This window comes from Anopheles maculipalpis, chromosome 2RL, assembly GCF_943734695.1.
Source record: "Anopheles maculipalpis chromosome 2RL, idAnoMacuDA_375_x, whole genome shotgun sequence".
In the NCBI taxonomy this organism is placed as follows: domain Eukaryota; kingdom Metazoa; phylum Arthropoda; class Insecta; order Diptera; family Culicidae; genus Anopheles; species Anopheles maculipalpis.
Window position 1 is genome coordinate 31,646,964 of NC_064871.1, and position 22,314 is coordinate 31,669,277.

The 22,314-nt window shown below is 45.3% G+C and overlaps 4 protein-coding genes across 4 annotated transcripts in view; 1 reads left to right on the plus strand and 3 right to left on the minus strand.

Annotated features, from left to right (window-relative positions):
* Nucleotides 1-1,192: 1,192 nt before the first annotated feature.
* Nucleotides 1,193-8,163, plus strand: LOC126566424 (organic cation transporter protein). Its single transcript, XM_050223256.1, has 6 exons — nucleotides 1,193-1,407; nucleotides 5,432-5,593; nucleotides 5,678-6,132; nucleotides 6,300-6,468; nucleotides 6,546-6,835; nucleotides 7,601-8,163. The coding sequence occupies exons 1-6, from the start codon at nucleotides 1,193-1,195 to the stop codon at nucleotides 8,161-8,163; spliced, it is 1,854 nt and encodes a 617-aa protein (XP_050079213.1).
* Nucleotides 8,164-8,259: 96 nt separating this feature from the next.
* On the minus strand, nucleotides 8,260-10,689 carry LOC126558770 (transmembrane protease serine 12). Its single transcript, XM_050214833.1, has 4 exons — nucleotides 10,466-10,689; nucleotides 8,899-9,012; nucleotides 8,513-8,819; nucleotides 8,260-8,440 (listed from the first exon to the last, which is right to left on the minus strand). Exons 1-4 carry the CDS (start codon nucleotides 10,687-10,689, stop codon nucleotides 8,267-8,269), a joined length of 819 nt encoding a protein of 272 aa, XP_050070790.1. The 3' UTR covers nucleotides 8,260-8,266.
* A 583-nt stretch (nucleotides 10,690-11,272) lies between these two features.
* On the minus strand, nucleotides 11,273-14,521 carry LOC126557270 (uncharacterized). Its single transcript, XM_050212982.1, has 6 exons — nucleotides 14,382-14,521; nucleotides 14,170-14,277; nucleotides 13,819-14,079; nucleotides 12,592-13,747; nucleotides 12,141-12,513; nucleotides 11,273-11,414 (listed from the first exon to the last, which is right to left on the minus strand). The coding sequence occupies exons 1-6, from the start codon at nucleotides 14,519-14,521 to the stop codon at nucleotides 11,278-11,280; spliced, it is 2,175 nt and encodes a 724-aa protein (XP_050068939.1). The 3' UTR covers nucleotides 11,273-11,277.
* A 3,098-nt stretch (nucleotides 14,522-17,619) lies between these two features.
* Nucleotides 17,620-22,314, minus strand: part of LOC126559727 (uncharacterized) — a 105,197-nt gene continuing 100,502 nt past the window's right edge. Inside the window, exons 3-4 of the mRNA XM_050215900.1 lie at nucleotides 18,024-19,610; nucleotides 17,620-17,932 (exon numbers count right to left, since the gene is read on the minus strand). Of these exons, the coding sequence (XP_050071857.1) occupies nucleotides 17,620-17,932; nucleotides 18,024-19,610 (1,900 nt within the window). The remainder of the gene's footprint in view (nucleotides 17,933-18,023; nucleotides 19,611-22,314) is intronic.

Here is a 22,314-nt window from a genome sequence, read left to right on the forward strand (position 1 = left end):
TTGATGTAAACCGTTGTATGAAAAATAGACAAACTGGATGATGGCAATCAAAATAAAACTACTACAGACAACTCTATGGATTGAGTTTTGGTCGAGTTATAAGTTCAAGAAGCATTGTACAAAAATATTACTACCTTTTACTGGAAATTTGCCTTTGGCAGTTAGATGAGACCTCCGTCGTGGGTGACTTTTAGAGTCTTAGTGATAAAGTCCACAAAAAAAAAATTCGTCGGAACATAGATGTGGTCAGTTAGAAATCTTCATTGTGCATATAACGTTCCTTAATTTGTCCAGGATATTTTTCACCAACCACTGGATCCTCCAACCTGGATCCACCAACCACTGGATTGAAGAGTCCCACAAACATAATGTTGGATGACCTGAATTTGTTACCGATCCCTAAACGTATTTCTCTAGAAGTAAGAATATGTTTTCCGTCGTCAGACCAGGCCATCAGGATGTGTCCTCTCAAAATCATTCACTCAGAGATGATGCTGAAAGTTTGAAACCAACAGCAAGTGAAAGTTTTCAAATGCTGTTGGTTGAGCGTTTTGACCATAATTGCTGCAAATCAACGCTGATGGCGCAGTCCAAAGCCAAAAAGAAAGGTCAAGAGGATCACTACGATCGTATAAAAATTATTTAAAATAAGTCCTGCTTTTTTTTCGTTTCGGGACAATTGCAACAGAATCTAATCCGATTTTATGCTGCCGTACGGTGTGCTATGCTCAAACTATGCTTGGAGAGTTCTCCCTATCTACGGCAAGTTCTCTTTCTCTCGCGCGCGCAATACGCACGAGCGCACCCGATGCCGAGGGCTGCTGGTTTGTGGCAATTGCGTGTTGTGCTCTCGCATACGGTTAGCGTTGGTCCGCCAGGCAAGTAGCAACACAGCTGCGTCCGTCCCGATAACGAACGAGAGTCAACGGCGTGCGTGTGGAGGCTCGGTTAGCGTGTCCTCTTTGGCGGGCTTTGCATTGGGTTGCAGTGTATTTCAGAGCGTGCTCTTGGTGTAGCAACGATGCTACGCAAAACGGTGGTTTAGCGATTTAAAACATTAGTTCCCTTTAGAATAAGAATTTGGAGTGAGTGAAAGTGAACGATAGTCTCTGCATAGAGCAATTCAAATGTTCGTGACCGTTCGGTGAGGTTTTGGAATTACTTCAACAACGAAATCCTTGTGCGTTACGGTATGGGTCAGGAACAGGATCTTGGGGAGGTCGATATGGAGCAGCGAAAAGATGTGGAGCAGTTTCAGGAGGACCACCAGCAACAGCAGCAGACTGACGAATCTCCTGCCCAGCTCAAGAACGGTACAGCGAAACTGACCGTCCAGTCGGCCGGCGATCTGAAGCAAACCATACTCGATGGGCTGGACAAAAAGGGCGACCGTGGACTGTGGCTGTGGTAAGTGTAATCGATCTTCTCCTAGCTTGGCTTATGGCACGGTTTCCTAGTTTGGTCCGTGTGCGGCACACCAAACAATACATCTGGTAGTATGCATATGTTGCAACAGTTGAAAATTGTTGGCCGTTTCGGGGCGGATAAAAATAAATCGCCGGTCCCTCCTGCAAAGCATCAACACAACATGACCGTGTCACTGTGTATGGAAAGAAGAGAAAACGTGCCCTCTAGACATAAAATCTGACGCACTGTAATACTCTCATTCTAAATCGATATTACGGTGTGGAAATTGGGCAGATGGAAAGATGGATAAAAATACATTTTCTCTGTGTGAAGGTCGTGCGGATATGCGTCCGAGTCATTAACGGCGCAACAAACACGTTTCCCGAGAGAGAGAATGCACGTGGCGCCTATCTAGTGCCCTTCTGTTAACACCACCTGGTGGAATGCGAGAAAGTTGATTTCGTTTGTAAAGCTCGAAAAAGGGTTCTAAGCTTTACTTTCTCCTTCTGCCCTACCATTTCGCTTTTGCTCTCTCCGTGCATGTAGGCAACAGCGAGTTCAAATGAGTTCAGATGCGGGATGGGTGTAGAGGACCGATGAAATCCAGCGGATGATAGGGGACGCTTACAGCTAGATGGCTTCCGAGCTGACGTCTTGTTGAGAAGTGCAATGTAGGATTAAAGTGCAGCTCTTACTGGAGTACTCGGAAACAATACGAACATCGGGAAAGGGCACGCTAGCGCACACTTCCCCGGAGGGCTATAAACATTCCTCAGGAATTCTTGAACGTTAAGTTTTATGAGCTTTAATTAGCACCCGTTTAAAGGGAGGTGTACCAGACCGTTATACATAAGCAGATTCTAATTGTTGAAGCTTGAAGTTCATCATTTTACAAACCTGGCTCCTTTTTAAAGTTCTTGACCGTATTTTTGAACAAGTGACCTCACCCCCGGAAAGGAGATAAGCTTGCCGAAAAAATAGCATCTCCACCATACAGCACAGGAAGCGAGCTCAACGAATTCAAGCATTCCTTTCCCTAATCGGTTAAGGTCATCTTTGTTGATGATTCCTCAGTGGCGCAATCATTTTTGAGGGACACGACAACGGTGACCCTCGCCAGAAATGGATTTGAAAAACGTGCGCGCACAAGCTATCTCTCTAAGCACTAGGTAATAGAATAAATTCACTCGCTCCGAAACAGTTGGACACTAATTATCATCGGCACAGGAAGGAAGACCTGCAGCTACTACAACTACTGCACCTGATGCCAACGCTGTATGCCAACGCAGCTGCTCCATCGCCACATTCGGTTGCGCGGTGTACAAACGACACGAAGAATTCATAAACATTGGCAGGTTTAACAACTGACCTTTGGCTTCAACGGCTTCAACCCGTATCACGACAGTCCAGTGTGCGAGACCAGTAATCGGGAGGGAGAAGGTGTGGTTTGAAGTGGGCTTAAAAGAAAACAAAGCGCTATGACCGCGGTGAGGTGGTCTTATCACCTACCGGTGCTGAGTACGCACAACGATTACCGAGACCGCTCTTGGCGTGCTCCGGGCGCCAACTTGCTGGTCGTTCATCTCGATCGAATCTGGCTCTTAAATTACTTTTTGCACAATGCGAGCGAGTACCACGCGTACCCACCATTCATCGCTATCTTTCTGCGACATGTATGAGGGGTTTTGTTATCAATTTAGTGGTCCGGGAGCGTAAAATTTAAATAGAAAGAGAGGGAGAGAGATCTACAGGGAAGAAAACGCCGGCTGGACCAAAAGGATTTGCGCTGATTGCGCTCGAGAGAGCCCGCGCGGCCACTCTGCTCCTTTATCGCTTTGAGCCCCGCGGGGATGGCTTATCGTGGTACGGTCCGAGTGTCAGAAAGGGGCGATGCCATCGTACCAAGATGGGAACGAGTCATAAATGAGTCCGCTGCCCTTCCGCATAATTCCCCCCAGATCCCCCGTACGCGTGATGAGCAGCGCGCGCCGCAAGCCTCATGAATGCACGATACGATTTTGAATGTCACCTGGCCGCGTAACTTCGATCATCGCCAAGGGCACGTGCGTGATTCGCGACGTGGTACTAGTCCCAGCTAGTCAAGCATTTTGCCAAGGTTGGTGACTTTTTACATCGGATAAGCAAAAAAAAAAACACACGCAACACATACCAACGCAACTGCAACGTAACAGAATGCAATTTCCGATTTCTGGTGGGGAATAAATTAAATGGCTCTAAACCCGAAACGCTATGTCCAGGTGTAACACACCCCGTCCAGCGTAATAAAGTCAAGCGCAACGAGGTACGGTGTTGGGGAAGTTTGCATTGAATTGTTCTTTTTGTCAAGTCACAGCATTAGCATATGCGGCCGGCATTATCGACGATCGAATGATGTTTCTGCAAACGAGATACACAGAATAATGATAAACATTGATTGAAAGGTACAGCTCTCGACACGGAGATAATGTACCGCGTTATACGTTATCTATCAGCTCTCTGCAATCTGGGTCTGCTAGATATCTATAATCTGATTAGCTTGAATGTAATAGACATAAGGTTATCTTATCGCTGCCAACGTATTATTATACAATATTTCCGCTTGAACATTTAGAACCCATTTACTATTTCCGGAGTACTTTAAAATGTTTAAAAAACCAATATTCAAAGCTATATACAGCTAAACATTGGGTATCCCAAATGCATTCTTCAATTACTGCTAGGCTTTTTCAAGAAAAATTGCCGTTTCACACATAAAAATTCCGGTTAAAATTCTAAAACTGATCATTAATGGCAAAAGTTTGTCCAAAATTGCAGGCGTAGTAAATCGCTCCAGATCTTTGGTTCAAAATGTGGTTCATACTTTCTAGAAAATTAAATCCCAGGAAAAATTAAGTATACCAAAATTCACAATCGCATTATCCTACGGAAAACTAAACAAAGACCTAGTTTAAGCACCCCCTAACATGTGGACAGTCTGACATTATACAGAAATATCAATGAGTCAGTTCGCAAACAGTATAGAATATCGGTAGAAGCCGGTAAGAACGGGTAGAGTATGCCCAAAACTAATTGGTCAAAACGGATGAGTTTTGGAACAGGGTTATGATCAGGCAGACTGGTGAGAGTGTTGTGCAATCCAAATACTCAATTGATTCCTAAAATTCTGCCGCAGATAAAACTACTACTGACAACACAATGCGTTAAACTTTGTTCAATTCCTTGGTCAACAAGCATTCTTCAAAAATAATGGCACTTGATCAAGAGATGCCTTCCAGTAGCATTGGACCTTGGAGGCTTGGACCTTAAAAGATATAAAAATAAACGATCTCTTGCATTTCAACTATTTATAGGATTTTACAATCGATTGATCTTCCCGTTAGGTCCAGTAAAATTGGATAGAGATTTTCCAAGTCTTCCAGCTGACTTTGTCTTAGACATAGACAGCGAGGTTTGTACAGCAACGTCCATCTTGTCAGGTATATGTTACACCATTCAGGCGATAAGGAGGTGGTAATTATACGATCTTTTACTACGTTGTAAAACATGAAGCAGTTGCAACCGACTGGTACGATGTGCCTCACCAGTTCCAACTGCTTCCCTAAGATATAAAAAGCTAATACAGAGAGTCCAGTTTCCAAATCTACTGGTACGTCTTCTTCTTGGCTTAAAGAACTTCTAGGCCACGCCGCTATCGAATGACTTACTAGGACTTGCTGATAAATACCGCGTAGCTCGATAATCAATCGTCACTCCGAGGGAACGGTCCGAATGGGAATTGAACCCCAGTTCTGCCGTGTGACAACTCGTCTCGTAGCCGACTCTATCGCAGGACCAAGACAAAAGATACTAAAGACAATGGACAGCTAGGTAGATTATGAGGACACCAGACCATCGCGTCACCAGGTTTAGACAAAGTTTAAGAAATTATAGGCAACGCTATTGGATTATAACATATTGTACATCCAATTTTTCACAACGACAACATTTTAGCCATCGCTTTTTCAATTCTTGTTTCTCTTTCCAGGGTACTATTCATCCTTTGCTTAACGCCAAACATCCTCAACGGATTTCACGTGTCGTCCTACGTGTTTCTTGGTCAGATGCCAAACAACTACTACTGCATGGTTCCCGAGCTAGTGCTGGCCGGCTGGAGTCACGAAGAAATACGCAACATCACCTCACCAACGTAAGTCATCCACGAACAGCAAAAGAACACATCCAAAAGTTGAACGATTAAATTGTATCCGTTACTTCCCGTTCGTTCCTACAGTGGCAGCACCCGAAACGGTACCTGTACGATCTACACCTGGAACTATGCACAGCTCAGCGAACTGAATTACAATGATGCTCTCAGCTACACCCAATCTCACCCAAAACCGCCAGAGGTAAACTGTCTCGCCACCGCAGCTACCAACGGTTGGCACATGTTCTACGATCAACCGGAAGGCGTATCGATCGTACCGGAATGGGATCTTCTGTGCGAACGGACCGCACTGCGCTCCACGGTACAGGTGGCCCTGTCCATTGGCAAGTTTGTCGGTGCATCAAGCTTCGGTGTCATCTCGGACAAGTACGGTCGCAAGACGAGCTTTTCAATCGCAGCCACACTTTACATCGTTGCCGGACTGTTGACGACCTTCTCCCCAGTCTACATTCTATTGCTGCTGGGTCGCATAGGGCTCGGAGCTTCCGCATCCGGCGTTTTCTATCCGGCATTTGCACTGCGTAAGTATTCCACCCGGAGGTCTGGTGGTGAGGCGACAACGGTGCCGGTCTGCATACGGCTTGACCGGGACCGGCATGACCTAGAAGATCGCTATAAAAAGAAGAGATTTTCCACCATTTTATTTAAACTTTCCAAAATGGGGTTCATACCCAACCCAATTTTACAGTAACGGAAAACATTGGAAAACGACATCGATCGTGGATGAGCATTGCGTTCAACTTTTCCTACCCGCTAGGTATGCTCTGTCTTGCGCTGGCCGCTTACCTTATCGATCCGTGGCGAGATCTTTCGCTTGCCCTGACAGTACCATCCTTCCTGCTCGTGATACACCTTTAGTAAGTAACTCTTTTGCAGTAGTTGTGGCATATCACCATGTAAGCTAAACATCTACTCATTCCCGTTTCTTCCAAAGCTTCCTCGTGGAGTCTCCACGCTGGTTACTGAGCAAAGGTCGCGAACGGAAGGCATACCGGATGGTGTTTGGCCACAGTGCTCCACAGGAGTTGGTTGATAGTGCGACGGTGGCGGAAAAAAATCAAGGTGCTGATGCAGAAGCTGACCCAGCACCCGTTCCGTTCGGTACGAAGTTAAAGCAATCCTTCAGTGAATTTACCAAGCTTTACGGTACGCCAGTGCTTTGCCGGCGAGCTCTAATCTGTCACTTTACTTGGTGCATCACGTCGCTGTGCTACTACGTTACCGGTAAGTTCTTGAGGAATAACTAGGCTGACCAGACGGAGTAGATGTAGTTCTTTAGTTTTCAAAATTTAGCAAAGCAATCGCACTAATACAGATTTACTTCGATGTTGAAGGTGTATTTTCTACGTTGAGCTCATATTAACTCGCTTAATTAAAAACTTTTAACGGTTAAGAATGATTTTTAGAATTTTTTCACCTTAACATTGTCTTAAACGCGACTAATTTGTTGTCCACCATGACATACACCTATTGCTTCGCATTTCGTTTGTGCCGAATAATATTGCGGGCCGTAAAATTTCTTTGGCAATTTGGACAAACAGTCGTTCGAACGAAAATACGGGGAATGTCTTTGGTCGCAAGTAATCGACGCTCCACTTCAAACACACCTCGATCACAGCATTTAGTTGAAGTTTTGACTTTTACGTTACCAATTGCGAAACTCAAACAGAAAATTAAAAATAAATAAAATTGCCAGGACATCAAAACGCGGGAAAATTGTGAATTTCCACATAACTTTTAGTTTAGAAAAATGTGACTGTCCCGTGAAATACAGTACGTGTGATCAGCCTAGGAACAACGAACTAGAAAATTCTTTTCTTTCTTTTTTTTCGGGGGTAAGGTGACAAAGGCACCGATTTTAACACGCCAGGGAGTTCGTAAGATGGCCGGCGTGGCCTAGAAGGTCGTTAAGCTAAGACGAAGAATAATAAGTTGAAAATTCCAAATATTGTACTAACATGTTGAACTATCTGTCATTCTCTCTTGAAGCTCTAAATGCGGACAACTTTGCGGCCAATCGTAACGTGTACGTTGCCACCACCGGTTCAGTAGACATTGTGGCATACATCCTATCGATGATCGTACTGGCGTACTTTGGCCGTCGTAGTTCATCGTTCTGCTTCTTCCTGTATGCTGGCATCTGTCTTCTGGTGGTGCTAGCCATTCCCCAGGACAATACAACCCTGCTGGTAACACTTGCTATGCTTGGCCGTGTTGGTATCACAGCCGTATACGCCATCGTTACCCTACACACAGCCGAACTCTTCCCAACCGAAATTCGCAATACGGCCCTCGGCATATGCTCAACCATGGCACACGTGGGATCGATCGCTGCTCCATACATTACCGATCTGCTCGGTCGCCTTGCCTGGTGGATACCGACCACAATTTGCGGCTGTTCCGTACTACTGGCCGGTGCACTCACCTTACTACATCCGGAAACACGTGATGCCGCGCTCAAGGATCACGCACAGCAGGAACAGCAACGACACGCACCGACCGACGAAGAGATGGTGGACGAGAAGGATGAAAAAGCAATCGCGAGCAAATAAACATCAGCGGAATCGAACAAACGGAACACGACTTCGTGTAATAGACTGGAGCAAGGAGACTAAAACGTAAGCGCTTAAGCGAGCAGAGTTAGGTTAGTTTACTTTAAGCTATACCAATGATGGAACCGATCGGATAGTGCTGCATATAGTAGGCAACGTCCGTATATACGCCTGGTGTGCCCGTTGCACCACAACCGACACCGTACGATATAACGCCACGCAGCACAAACTGTGTGGAAAATGACTTCCGGCAAACGTAACCTCCACCGGAATCACCCTACACACCGAAACGAGAAACACAATTTCACGAATGTGGATCAAACATCTCTACCTCTGCCGCTAAACTCACCTTACACGCATCGGACCGTCCGATGGCACAAAACATTCCAGAGTCCGGAGGTGGCGCTACCACCGCTCCCATCATTCCGATGCAACTGTCCAGATCGAGTGCTAGTACGGTTCCATAGTGGAGCGTATTACTAATCGGTCCATCGTACGAATCTGACCCGTACCCGAAGATGTAGCACAGCTCACCGTTAACTAACTTCCCATAGCTTTCATCCGGAAGACGTAAAGGTGTTTGGGGATCGGATTCAAACCTTCGACCCGTCGGAAGTTCCGCACGCAGCAATGCAATATCTCCGACCATCGTTACACTGTTTTAGAGAAAACAAATTCAAATTAGACAAATTCACAAAAAAACTATCTTCCGGAGAGTCTCGGTAATCAACCTACGGGTTGTAGCTGCGCAACATGTGCGTCTCGACGATTGGGAAACGATGGGCGGTGCTGTCGTTCAAATTGTGGCCACCTATCTGGGCGATGATTTGGGTAAGATTTCCCCGTTTGCTGTAGGGAACAGAAGGTATGAGAGGAAATTTAGAAAACTGTCAAAAACTAGTTTTTGGAGTCTGGAACAGAGGATATTAAATGATATTTTACAAACGAATTGGGGAAACCGAAATCCGGTAGATAACAAAAAATACTGCAAAAACTATTTTATTATTTTAATATTTAGTCATACTATGTATTTGCTTAGAGATGAATTAACAAACTGATAAGATTAAATAGCGTAAGATTTTATCGAATTTCTTCTACGAGTGTATCGTTTATCCGAAAATTGTTTCTAGCGGAATGATGTTTGCAATTTAAAAAAAAAAGAACCTACTTTAACGATTTTTCATGCCAAGATCCAATAATCTAGCGATTCAACCTAGCTATCAACCTAGCATATAGATTGTACAATCCTCTATCACGAGAGTGAAAGAATCGGAGATCGTGAGACCATCAAGTACAGGTGATCATCAATTATTTTCACCTCTCGAGAAAGAAGCAATAGGTTACGGTAACTTCGAAATGCAATAATAGTTCTAGACAAAGGATCATCATTGGTTACTACTCCTTCACACATAAGGCTGTTTAATCAAAGCATCTAATTAAATTATTCAAATCCTAGACAAGTTAAATATTGATATGCAGAAGCGGTGTACATGTCTTGTCAACACTGAGCGGTGCCTGTCTTGATTACGCTTGCAGTATCTGGGCGCAATCTATTTCTTCAATTATGAATCAGCTTGCGGGTGTGCAGCGAAAGTTCACTCGGATAACTACTCATCGTTTCCTCAACGGCTAACTGTTGTCGATACCTTCGTATCTTGTGCACTGTCGTCTTTTGCGGTTTAGCCCGATCAAACCGCTCTCGGCTTTTAACGAAAATTACAACCCGTTTGACTGCAATATCCCTGTCTCCCAATACCGTATTCGTCTTCCTAAAACCCTCACTTCCTGTGCCTAAGGCAATTTAGTTGTAAGGATTTATAATGTTAAGCCCAGAGGCAGACATTATTTGATTAATAAAATAAACATTGCGCAGTAAGCTCATCACTCAAAATGAACGAAAGGTTGCACCAATAAATAGAAAGCATTTCTAATGTGTGATCAGCGTGTCAGTCCACACAAAAGACTCAAAACTACAACTATAGCAACGAACATTATAGATTTTATTTATTTATTTAATTTACTATGACGGCTCTACGCCGTATTGTCATTATAGATTTTATTTTTTGGGGAAAATTTCTAACGGAGAAAACTTTCAAATTAATATGCTACCGAAACCATTTTTTTACTATAACAAGATCCTTCAATGTAACATTCGAAAATCTCTCAATCCATTAAGCATTTTTAGGGTAGAACTATATAAAACTTGATAATAGAAAAAAGCACGTCACAAAAACGGAAGTTAAACTAACAACGCCCCTGTTTCAACTTTCCCGTATATTATAAACAGCAAAACCATACTTACACAGATATGATGCAGTGTGCCGCCGTCAGTATCCAACCATCTCCCAGATGCGTTCCGCCACAGAAATGTGTCCTCTTTTCGTCCGCTAACTGCAGCGATACGGCAAAAGGAAAGGTCAGCTTCCCGTCAAGATCGAGTTCACCTCGTACGATACCATCAACAGGCTGTAACGACATTAAGCCTACCAACAGTAAAAGCGAAAGCATCACGTAAGATGATGCCATCTTTCAACGTTTGGCACGCGGATCGTCCACTTTACCACTGACGTTTCGTTTTAGAATCGCACCGTTTCGATGGCCAGAACGGTCACAAAAACACACAAACACACATTTTACACCATGTTTCGTTTAGTTAATTACCGAATGGGCTTCTTTATTGGGAAGGCATCTAACCGAACCGCTCTATTACGAATGGTTCTAAACCATATGGAAACGGCTGTGTCAATAATAATATCTCCATCTTGCGGGGAGTATATAAAACGTGCGTTACGCTTTTGGAAGCAATGTGTTGCTTGCGTCAGTACTCTCCAGTTTTGAAAATATGTGTACGCGCGCGTATAAGGCAAAAAGGCCAACAACTTTTTGACCATTCAAGAAGATACGTTTAACGTCTAAGGCTTACGACAATGTAACGAAAAGGAAGCAAAACTTTGAGAAATGTTTGAAAAATGTTCTTAAAATATCGAGAAAGCAAGAGTGAGATAATTGAATAGTTCAAAGATGAGAAGAAAAAGTTGAAAAATGTAAAATAATGTGTGAAATAACGCCATCCTATCATGGCAATCGGAGAACATCTATCTTAATCGCAACTGATTAATGAATGGAATGGATCTTCACGTGCATCGGCTCGCCTTCTTCGTCCGTGTGCTGGTAAACCTTAGCGGTCAATATTTTTCCTCGCAGCATATCATTATTTTCCTCTTTAGCAAACTCGCCCAACGCTTCCAGATCTGAAAGTTGCAGAAAAATCATGATTTAACATATGAATCCATGGATGAAATCGCCACCACCACCACCACCACCCACAGGCAAACTAGTGATAAGAATAGCAACTCCTTTCAAGGAATTAGTTCACTCTTACTCACTCCCTATATATCATTTATTCATTATCATTTAATACTTTTAACAACTCTTTTGGGAATCGTGATAACAAGAGAGGAGTTTTAAATTATCCTATGACGATATGTTAAATTTAACTATTAATGATCGGGTTGCGACAGGATTACCTCTCATAATGATGTCGCGAATCTCATAAAAGCTGTGGAAATTCGCGACGCTTCGAACTCCCAATTTTAAAAACTCTCTATCGATTCGAATCCTAAATTATTTTTTTTAAACTCTTTGCGATTCAAACCGAAAGAAGTTTAAAATCTCGTTATGATTGGAGTCCAGCTGGCGACGCTTAACTTCTTAAGATTGAGTTTGATAATAACGGTTCCCAAAAGAGTTTATAACTCTTTGCGATTCGAATCCCAATAGAGTGGTAAAAGCGCTTTGTGAGGAGTTTATTGAAATCATTCATTAGAAAGATTTAAATCACTCATTCACTCTTAGTGCTTAGTGCACTAAGTATGCAGAACGATAAGGCGAACACTATTATTACTTCTACTACAACTGCTACTACTACTACTACTACTACTACTACTACTACTACTACTACTACTACTAGTACTCACTGTCCACAATACACTCGCAGACAAACATTTTGCGTGTCAATCCGGTAGGAAAACGGCGACATTTGGGCTTCTCATCCAGCGCTCGAATAATACCAAGGTCGAGCAAATAGTACTGCACCTGCTCTCCGAGCCCGGCCAACAACGCACGACACCACACCCCGTCAAAATGAAGCAGAAATACTTCATTTTCGCTGCTCGGTTGATAAGCGTTCGGGTCCTTATTTCCGTACTGATCGCATTCATTCATCATCTTGGCAAATGCCAAACTGTCCGACGTTAGTATCACCGACAGTTGGTTGGAAACGTTCAGCTCGGACGCTTCCACCACCATCAGCTTAACGTCCTCACCGAGCGGGAGTGCATGTTCTATAAACTAAAATCAAATCGGGAATGTTGTTGGAATGTTAGTTCGCGCTGGAGAACCAACACAGAACGGCATCACACTACTTACATCTTCGGCGGTAACTTTGACGTACAAGGAAAGTGAATCTAAAGGTGGCAGCTGTTCAGCCGTGTCAGCTTTCTCTTCCGCTACTACTTTTGCTGCTGCTTGTGCCGCTGCTCTGCTTTCCTCTTTGTCATTTTCCTCCTTGGCAAGCCCCTTCAACTTTTCGCTCAGTAGGTAGAGTTCCTGCGCATGGCGCATTTCAACCGTTGTGGCCGATTTTTGCTTATTTACCCTGATCAGCTCAAAATCGTCCATCTCCAGCAACTCTTCCAGGTACTGTTTTACCAGTGGCGAAAATTCGGACACACCTTCTACCATTACCGGATGTGTGTAGCACATGCAGTACTGTATCTCCTTGTCCGGTATCTCTTTCATTTGATTCCATTCAACCGTTTGTGTGTTACCAAAGTCGGGATAAAACACGGTTGCCATCGGACCGTCGACCGACTTTACTACCGCCCGGTAATGGTCACCATCGAACGGCGCAAACACAATTTCGGAGAGTTTCGGTGCGGCCGTCAGCAACTCCTTTACGCCCCGTGCACATTCTACCGACCGTTTGATCAGGTCAATGTAACGATTCGTTTGACCGTTCGCTTCCTGCCCGCTTCGATACACGAACAGTGTCGTATCGGCGACGTACGAGATCTTCACGTACTCACCCTCAAGCGGAAATGCACTGTACTGAATCGTACGCTTAGGGGCCGACTTCTGTTGCACTAGTTTCGCCAGCTTGGAAGCATTTTCCTTCGCATTGGTGGCTAACATCTGATCTTGCTGTTCTACCTTTCCAGCAGCAGTAGTAGCAGCACCAGTGGTTGTGGTCGGTTTTGATGTGGAAGCTTTCTGCTCCTGGTGACGTTTTAGGGCCAAATTCTTGAGCACATTGGTCGGTACGCTTCCCTGTAGTGGTGCTATCTTGACCGATGCTTCGTCCTGATTCTGCTCTCGTTTGGTGGCCTTTATCGGGCTTTTAGGAGCAACATTCGTGCCGAATGCCCTATTTAGTCCATCCTGTTGGTTCGATAAATTCTGCTTCAGATTGTTCTTCGCCGGTGCGTGATTCGTGTTGACGTGCATTGGAGTAATTGGTGGTGGAGGGCACGCCATCGATTGTGTTTCATTCGGCATAAAACCAGTATGGATCCGGACCAAGCGCCTAAAAGATATTATCGATTTGCCCTAACATTACCCAAGTCAAATTAAGAAATATGCTAGCAGTACACTTACGGTAAGCATTGGACGATGTGCCCGGGCCAATCGGTCCGTTGGCATTGCTCTCCACAGTAGAACGCACCGCATACAAAACACTGATATGAGGCATTACTCTTGCGACATGCAGTGCACGCATTAAACATGCCCAACAACAGCGGTATCGGTTCGATCAGGCCATCGCCTATTCCTCGGATGCCTGAGTCACACTTATTACCCACGCCTCGGTTTTGTGCATTTCTTTCAGCCATTCCGGTTCCGGAACTTTTTATTTCCGGTCTATTATTTACTACAATCTGTTTTCCAAATAAAAAGATGTTAGCTGAATTCTAAACATTCCTCCACAAGCACCCACAACCTCAAACACACACCTTACTGTCCGGCATTTTCTTTGCCGGTATGTTCCATTTCTCCAACGCTTCCACACGTACTACATTCTCGTTCTTTGCCAGGTTTGCCCTTGCATTATTAGCGTCCCTGTACATAGAAAAACAGCACAACGATAATCGTTGTCGTATCGCTGACAACATTAAGCCCCAGTACCCACGCCAAACCAGCACGTGTGTGTGCCTTTTGCTTACATGATGCTCTTGTACTTGATGTAAACTTCGGTCGGCTTTTTTCGATCCACGTACAGCTGAAACAGCTCGCCGTACCGCTTTGCTGCCGATCGCACATCCCAGTTTTCGTCGCGAATTATCACTTTAAAGTAATCTTCCATTATGCTGCACAACTCTTACTGTCTTTTTTCGGTAATCAAATCTTAAAGACGCGGGCAATTTTCGGCTCCGCGATGGTACCAATGAGAAAGATGCTCCGACAGTTGTTGAAATGTCACACGGATAATCCGAATAGCAAGCAGTGCAATGGTGACAGCCGCGTCCGGGTACAGTGTGTCAAATGCAATGTAGGACACACTTTTTTATTGTTTTGTTTGTGTGTTTGGTTTTGGTTTTTATGTTCTTTTCTATAAGGATATTTAGTGGATTACAACTCTCCTTTAAATGGTAAAATGGAGATCAGTATCGTAATTTATTAATGTTTCATTAAACCTGACAAGTTTCCGCCATTACACTTAAAACTATTGTAAACTACGTTGGGATTAACAGGCGGTTAAGCGGGGCTGGGCGCAACAGGCTCCGATGGGTATGTAACGAGAAAAGCAAAAGACGACCAAGCCCGTACAGTCTTTGTAGATCGTCCAAATGGAAAGATAAAGCGTGATAGACCAGAACTAAGATGGAGTATGATGGCGTATTGAATCTGGTAAGAGGTAAATGAATATGTACAACAAGTTGTTAGAGTTGAACATCAATCCTGCACGAAACATGACTCATATTAAACATACGTATATTGAAATATAAAAGTTTATGTGTGACTGTTTTGTCAGAATTGCACTATAGGGATAAATGTGAAGCATGGAGGACAGTACGGGCTTTCTACGATTAAACAATCAGTCTACGTTGGACACATTCGACGAAGTCCACTAAGAATTCTGAGAGCACCAGATCTCCTGGCATCAGGACTTGTACATCAATTTGAGAGCTGCCTATGACATCATAGATTAATCCGAACTATGGAACACCATGCAGAGGATTTGAATGAACTATGTCCTGTGAATGAACTGTTCAAATGTCGCGGAATGACCAAGGCAAGGATTTGTTATCCGGGGCGCCCGTTTTCCCCAATTCCTTGGCTTCGCAGGTGAAATCGACATCGTTAAATGGACATCTGTAGGTGGCGTGCGATACTAAAACTGAAAATCGAAAATAGTCTCGAATAACCATCTAAGCGGCAAAATCCCTATCCCCTATTGCATTGAATCAGCTGCTTTTGTGGATTCGGGGTCTCTTAGCAGCTAGGGGTCGTTCACTCCGCTTACCGTCAAACCCGCCACTAGATAGAGTGGACTAAGTAGAAGTTAACATTTTCTCAATAATTGACTTGGAGTTAAAAAATATAACAAACGGTTCGCTTTATAGTTCAACTTCACTGCCGAATGGTACAGCGTTATAAATATTTTATTAAGTGATTATTACATTCAAACCTACTGGCAAATTCCATGTTAAGTCAGTCCGATTATCAGTCAGCAGATATAGATAGAAATCGCCTTTCGCCACTCCTTCTATTATTTACATAGTGAAATTTTTGCACCTTTTTTTTTTTGCTTGCAGAAACGTGTGCAACAACGAGTCAGTCAGTCTAATGGTGGACAAAAATTAGCTAGCCGGGAATAATGGGAAAAACATTTCCCGGGTTTTGTTTTTTGCCCGGTAAGAAGAAATCGTTCTTATGCTCTCTCTCTCTCCCTCTCTCCCTCTCTTTCTCTATATCTCTCTCTCTTTCTTATGCGATTTGATTTGTATTTTTAACTCATTATAATTTTGCATACTTTTCACTTACACGCTAATAAGGGTATTTTGCTATCGTTGATTCTCTTGCACATTTTACTGTCCACATCGCATTCTTCCGTAGCGTGTGCGCACTTATAAGCTAGTTGTTGTTTGACGCTTTACTTACAATTTGGTTACAAGTACTAACTAGCTAAAAATTTGCACTCTTCGTGTTTCATTGTGTTTTAATGGGAGGATGGTTGATGATAGCGGGGTCCCAGGGGCACCAGAAAATTGCACCATCTGCTAGATCTTCCCGACTAAGTCAATTGAACGCACACACGCCCGCTTTTACGCCTCTGTTCTACTGGATAATGTGTGTCCCTTCCGATGTGGGCCTATCTTTTTTTTTTTAAACAAGAGTGTATTCGCAACGTGGCGCCTAATGGTCTGTTCCCGTACCAACTATCTGTCTTGGACAGTCTGTGACTTGTGTGTACAGAAAAGCATCTCTCATAAAACAATCTCTAGAGCTGTCCTTATTATCGGCTGCTGCTGTTCTATCACCTACAATTCGCATCCTTCGGTTTTGGATTTTACCTAATTTGCACTTATCTTTTCGTTTACCGTGCCCACGTTCACCACACTTTCGGTGTTCATTTATGTTAAGTTTTCTCCTCGTTGCTACTTCTGTAAGTTGGGCGGGCAACACATTTATCATTTAGTCCACTGAGACGCAATTTGTCTGAACATAGTCCGTAAAGTAAACCCCTTTCTACGCTTCTTCGTTTGAAATTGAGATTTTTAGTACAACCCGCACACCCTCAGCCCAACGGAATGGGAGCTTGCGAGTTTGGTTGCTCTTTTTTTTTTTTTGTTATGAAAAGAATACTTCAAACAATAAGCCATTCTAAATCACAGATAATAAATCATGAGTAACAATCAAACAAAATAAAAAAGGAAAAGAACGTAAACTATGAAAAATAAAACGGAGACAACGCAAAAGCAAAAAGAAACAGAACTGCAAGCCGTATATTTTGCAAGCTAGTTCAGTCCAGTTGGTCTAGCGGGGTGTGGTTATTAGTAGCAGAATGAACATATTACTATTGCCGGTTCGGTGCATTTGAATTTTAGTAAATTGTAGCTAATTGACCAAAAATTGTTAGATGATTTTGTTTTCGTGTTGTGTACAGACATGTCGATGGTTTATGAAACTTTTCCCAAATATATGTATTATATGCACAAAATGTCTCTACAACGGTATATGTGTTCTGCTTTCTACATAAAACAAAAAACAAAACATTAAACTAATATAAACGTAAGTATAAAAATAGAATAACAAAAAAAAAACATTTCATAACGTATATACATGGCGAGCTTTGATGAAAGGGGATGGTCAGGAAGATCGGGCACGCACACACACACGCGCGCAATCAAACATTATAGTACGGTAGCAACGAATGGATGAACATCTCAGCCAAGTCAATTATAGCATTAACCGAGATCGTGACTTTGTTAGCCGACCTTGCCCACTGGTGATCGGGCCTGCTGTGGTGTTGCTGGCTTTTATCGTACCGGTACCATCACCATTCCAGCTGCGTGACTTGGCCCGGAAATGGCGGTACGCATCACCAAACTCCGGATCCAGCATCGGTCGGTAGGCAACAGGATCACAGAGCTCGGCATGTGCCTTAAAGAACTCCTTATAGCCACCGTGCAACAGGTAAATCTCCGGATAGTGGAGTGCAGGGTAACTGTCGGCGTTCAGGATACGATCGTAATTGCGCAAGAAGCGTGATCTGTATAAAGAAGGAAAGATAGAAAGGCACAATGTTAGCAATCACGTTCAATTTTGTTTCCTGCAAAGTTGTTCCGACAGATGATACTTACAGTTTTGGACCACGCTCGGACGAGAACTCGCAATGAAACACAATGATGTGGCGTCGCATCGTACCATCCTGACCACCGGCCAGGACCTTTGGCGTTTCACTCTTGGACTTGATCAGCTCGTCGATGATCTGATCCTGGGTGTACAGATTTTTAGCACCCCGAATATGACCACCCTCGAACTCGTACGGATACCGGCAATCGATGATTTTGCAGCTTGCTATCTTGTCGTTGTAGTCACCGCGTACCAGCCGCGCCATCGTTTCGCCCGAGATCGACTTCAAATCCCGATGCTGTCCTTCCATCAACGGCAGCACGTACGATTTGCTAAAGTCACCGATTAAGTCCGGCTCGGACGATGACCGCGACAACGCACTCATGATCTGGGCATCGTTCATCGAGATTGACTTCTGGTACACCGGCTTTTTCGGCACCGCCGCCAGCACAGTCGTCCTTGCCGGACTGTCGAGCGCATTCACGGCCGTGGCCGCCGTTGCGAGCGACATTGCGTCCGTCTGCATCTTGGTGCGCTTGCTCTGCACCGGACTAACACCCGGTGGTTCGGGTCGCTTGAAGCAGCGAGTTACTTCCGTCGAGGAAACGGTAGCCATGCGCGAAGAGTACGGCGTTAGATTGCAGTTCTCCTGATCATCCATAGCGATCATCCGGCGCGTATATCGCTCCGGTGTCTTCATCGGTGACGCGATGACGAGCGCCGGAAGGTTAGCACTGTTGTTAGCATTCTCGGTGAGGCTTAAACACCGCCGAACGAATGGACGCTTCTGATGTTCAGGTGTCGTTGCCGTTTTCGTCGTCTTGATGGTGCCGCAGATGAGTGAGCTGAGCCCGCTCGGTTGCTGGGTCTGCGTCTCTGGGCAGGATTGCAATTTGTCCACAATGTCCTCATCCTCCATCGCTTCCATATCGAACAGCTCCATATCGTCCATCGACTCCATCGAGCCGGACGATAGGCTGCTGTGCAGCAGTAGCCGACCCCGGGAGCTCGCTGGCGATCTGGAACTGTGCCGCGACAGTGCGGTCGAGCTGGAGTGGTTGAACTGGAACATGGAGTGCGTTTTCGTTGCCGCCATCGTACTGCTGGCATTGCTACTGGTGCTGTGCAGCGAGCTCATCAGCGCATCGTTCAGCACGCTCGCACCGTACCCGGAGTCCATCGAGTTGGGATCATGATCATCCAGCGGTCGGCGCAGGCGATACCCAAGCCCACCCGGTACGGTTGCAAGCTTACCAGCGACGATCGGACCGGTCCCATTTTTGCTAACGATCGGGATGGTCACGTGCTTGCTGGGGGTGTTGTTCTCCGAGGGTAGCAGATCGCCACCGAGCGAATCGTCCGGACAGAGCGTGCACGGACTGCACGGCCGTGGGCTCTGCTGTGGGCTGTGGCTCTGGTAGAACGATAGCTCCTCCGTCGGCATGTTTTCCTTGCCGGGGGAGGCCAACAACTTGCAGCTATCGTCGTAGAGCATGCGCTGAGGCACGCCATGCTGTCGGAACTGTTGGCTGCGCTGACGCTGTTCCGCTCGCCTGCTTGCTGGAGATCGACTGGCGGAGTTCAGTGTGAAGCGGCTGTTGAGCAAAAAAAGGACAAAAAAGAAGAAGAAACGTAAGTAAAGTCACATGGGGCAGAGCCGCGCTACTACTTGTGCAATATTATTGAAATGTAACCGGAACCACCGGTCATGGGATTTACCCTCACTTCGCTAATTATACCTCCCAGAAGGTAATTGTGCTCTCTACCATCGTTCTTGTAGCTCAAGGATAACCATGCGTCCGTGTGCGCGCCCTTTTGCTATCCCACGATACACATACGCCGGGTTCAGTACCCCAAAGTCATAACAACAAACTGCACTGCAACCGTGTGTGTGTGTGTCTGTGTCGAACTGCCGGTCTAGGCAAGGATCCCGCTACCCACACGCACACGTTCGCATGTGTCCCGAAGTACCTCGAGGGTGCAATGGCAGTAATAATAACAGCAATATCTACCAAACAGCAGGCCTCAGCAGCTCGCCGTGAGAAGGTCACATCTGGCGCCGCTCAACCAGCGCAGCAGTACCGGGAGGGACCCGATGTCGCTTCTCTCCAACATTCTATCCCTGTCGTCCTCCAGCAACACCACTTCTCGATGCGAACGCATTGCAGCCTAACAGAGAGCATGCGTAGTGTGAACGGCATTGTTGATAACGTGGTGTCGTCCGCTTGCATATAGACCCGTGAGGGCAAATGTCGACGCTCTTCTCGCTAGAGTTCGTGGCGCCTTCGGGGGTGGTGAAGGTGGAGGCATAAAACGGAACCCATGCAAGGGGGAAAAGCTATGGCCGAAAATAGAAACATCCCTCCCTAAACTGGGGCAAACCTTACACGAACCTAAGGGATTAATGCGTCTGTGTAAGTGTGATGTTTCTTATGAGCAGCATACAAAGCAAGATCTTGAGATCTACGCAGTTTACCAACACAGACGCTTACACAGCATATTCACGCACGATCGCATGCTCCTAAATGCGTGTGTGTGTGTCTTTGGTTCCTTGACTTTTGGCTGCAGTTTGAATGCAGTTTACTTCCATTCATTCTTCGCACCCGGCCATAATACACGATCGCCGGACAACGGGTGCACAGCAAGGCCCGGATGGCACCTGGATCCAAGTGAACATGAAGTTACGCGCAAAAAAAGGAAAGAAAAAAAGATGATTGACCGAAGCAATACAAGGTGAGAAAAAAAAAACACAGACACGCGGACGACGAAACACATCCCCATCGTCTGGACAATTGCGTTTGCCGAGCGTACAGAGACGCGTCTCGGCGAGTCCCGCGAAACAAACTGACCTATCTCAAGGAGGACAGCAACGCGTAAAGACAAATATCATAGCAACGAGCCGTAAAGTTGCACCCACCCAACTTGCTTACGCCTCTGCTGCCGGATATGACCATCATCCGCTGGCGTCGAACGATGAATAGTAGCGCAATGGACAACCGTGGCCTAGAGAGCGAAACGAAGACCAAACGGCCCAAAAAACGCTTTCTCGATATCATTCGGACCGCATTCTGGCAGAATGATGGGGAGTAACGGAACGGTTTGCCAAATCTGGGCAAACACCAAGCAAACCACAACAAACCCCATTTCCTCCTCCCCCATTTGCCCACTTTTCTGCCGCAGAACCACGGCGAAATATGCGCGCGAACGTAGCCACAAAAGAAGAAAGACCAAAATAAAGGAAAAGAACCAATTCACACACAACCGGTAAAACTCATCGTAAATATACACACACACACATTTGCCATTCCCCAACACCCACCCACCGCCTCCCATTTGGGGTGGGCGCCACTGCCGACGAGCTATGCTTTCACATGAATGGCACGAAAATGTGCGCGAAATGAAAGTGAATTTTTCGCGATTTTACTATCCACCGTGGTTCTTGGCGGACGAGTGAGCTCAACAGAGCCTCCCATTACTCTAGAGTGCGTGGAAAATGGTCTAACCCGAAGACGGAATGGAGAAGAGCTCATCAACGAGCGATCGAGAAGATCTCTTAGAAGATTTTTGCTGATTTGTTTGTTTTTTGTTGGAATATATATTTCGTACCATGAAGTAGCGCCACTACTTGCTTGAAAGTGAGTAAATTGGGAAATGAGGGCTCTAGTGACGGCTCCAAAAAGGGGTTTCAAATTAACCCACACACAAACACACACCCAGTCACTGACCTCGCTTTGCTTGCAGAGACTTCCTTCCTTTAAGGATCAGGTTAACTTGTTCCATCGGCCCAGCCTTTCTGCATGGGAGGGCATCGTACTTGACAGTCGCCGAGCGTCCTACAACACCGAACCGTAACTTCCATGTCTTTCACCCCAGTTCTAAATACATTTTCCTTCTGTGTGCACACCACATTAAGTCGTTTCCCTTGGTTGCACACGACGGATACGCGCTTTGACCAACTGGGGGGCGGTTTCCTGGCACGAATGTTGTGCGAACTGGGAATAGCCATCCTGGTAGGGCAACAAGCCCATCCCGGTCGACAGCACTGTCAGGTTTTTTTTTTTTTGTCTGCCAGCTTGACGAAGGGGAGAAACCCGTGGATTCCCATGAGTTAGCGCCGCCGAACTCAGTGGTGTGTCGCTTAGGGAGTAGGGCGTACACTCTTCAACAGCCCTTTTCCTTCTCGAACCTAGCACCACGCAGGAAGTCTTCGAACGTTTGCATCGTGTGAGGTGAACGAAACAACCTCAAGCATGTTACTTCCATGAGGGGCGGCTTAGAGACAGCTTTAAGTCATGCATT

Bases quoted from the DNA above. Each gene is read 5' to 3' on its own strand.
- LOC126557270 (XM_050212982.1), bottom strand. From the start codon at position 14,521: ATGGAAGATTACTTTAAAGTGATAATTCGCGACGAAAACTGGGATGTG. The intron at 14,278-14,381 runs GTAAGCAAAAGG...TTCTATGTACAG, and splicing joins ATCAAGTACAAGAGCATCAT to GGACGCTAATAATGCAAGGG. The intron at 13,748-13,818 runs GTAAGTGTACTG...AATATCTTTTAG, and splicing joins CACATCGTCCAATGCTTACC to GCGCTTGGTCCGGATCCATA.
- LOC126558770 (XM_050214833.1), bottom strand. From the start codon at position 10,689: ATGGCATCATCTTACGTGATGCTTTCGCTTTTACTGTTGGTAGGCTTA. The intron at 8,820-8,898 runs GTAGGTTGATTA...TCTCTAAAACAG, and splicing joins ATGTTGCGCAGCTACAACCC to TGTAACGATGGTCGGAGATA. The intron at 8,441-8,512 runs GTGAGTTTAGCG...TTCGGTGTGTAG, and splicing joins GACGGTCCGATGCGTGTAAG to GGTGATTCCGGTGGAGGTTA.
- LOC126566424 (XM_050223256.1), top strand. From the start codon at position 1,193: ATGGGTCAGGAACAGGATCTTGGGGAGGTCGATATGGAGCAGCGAAAA. The intron at 6,133-6,299 runs GTAAGTATTCCA...CCAATTTTACAG, and splicing joins CTATCCGGCATTTGCACTGC to TAACGGAAAACATTGGAAAA. The intron at 6,836-7,600 runs GTAAGTTCTTGA...TCTCTCTTGAAG, and splicing joins GCTGTGCTACTACGTTACCG to CTCTAAATGCGGACAACTTT.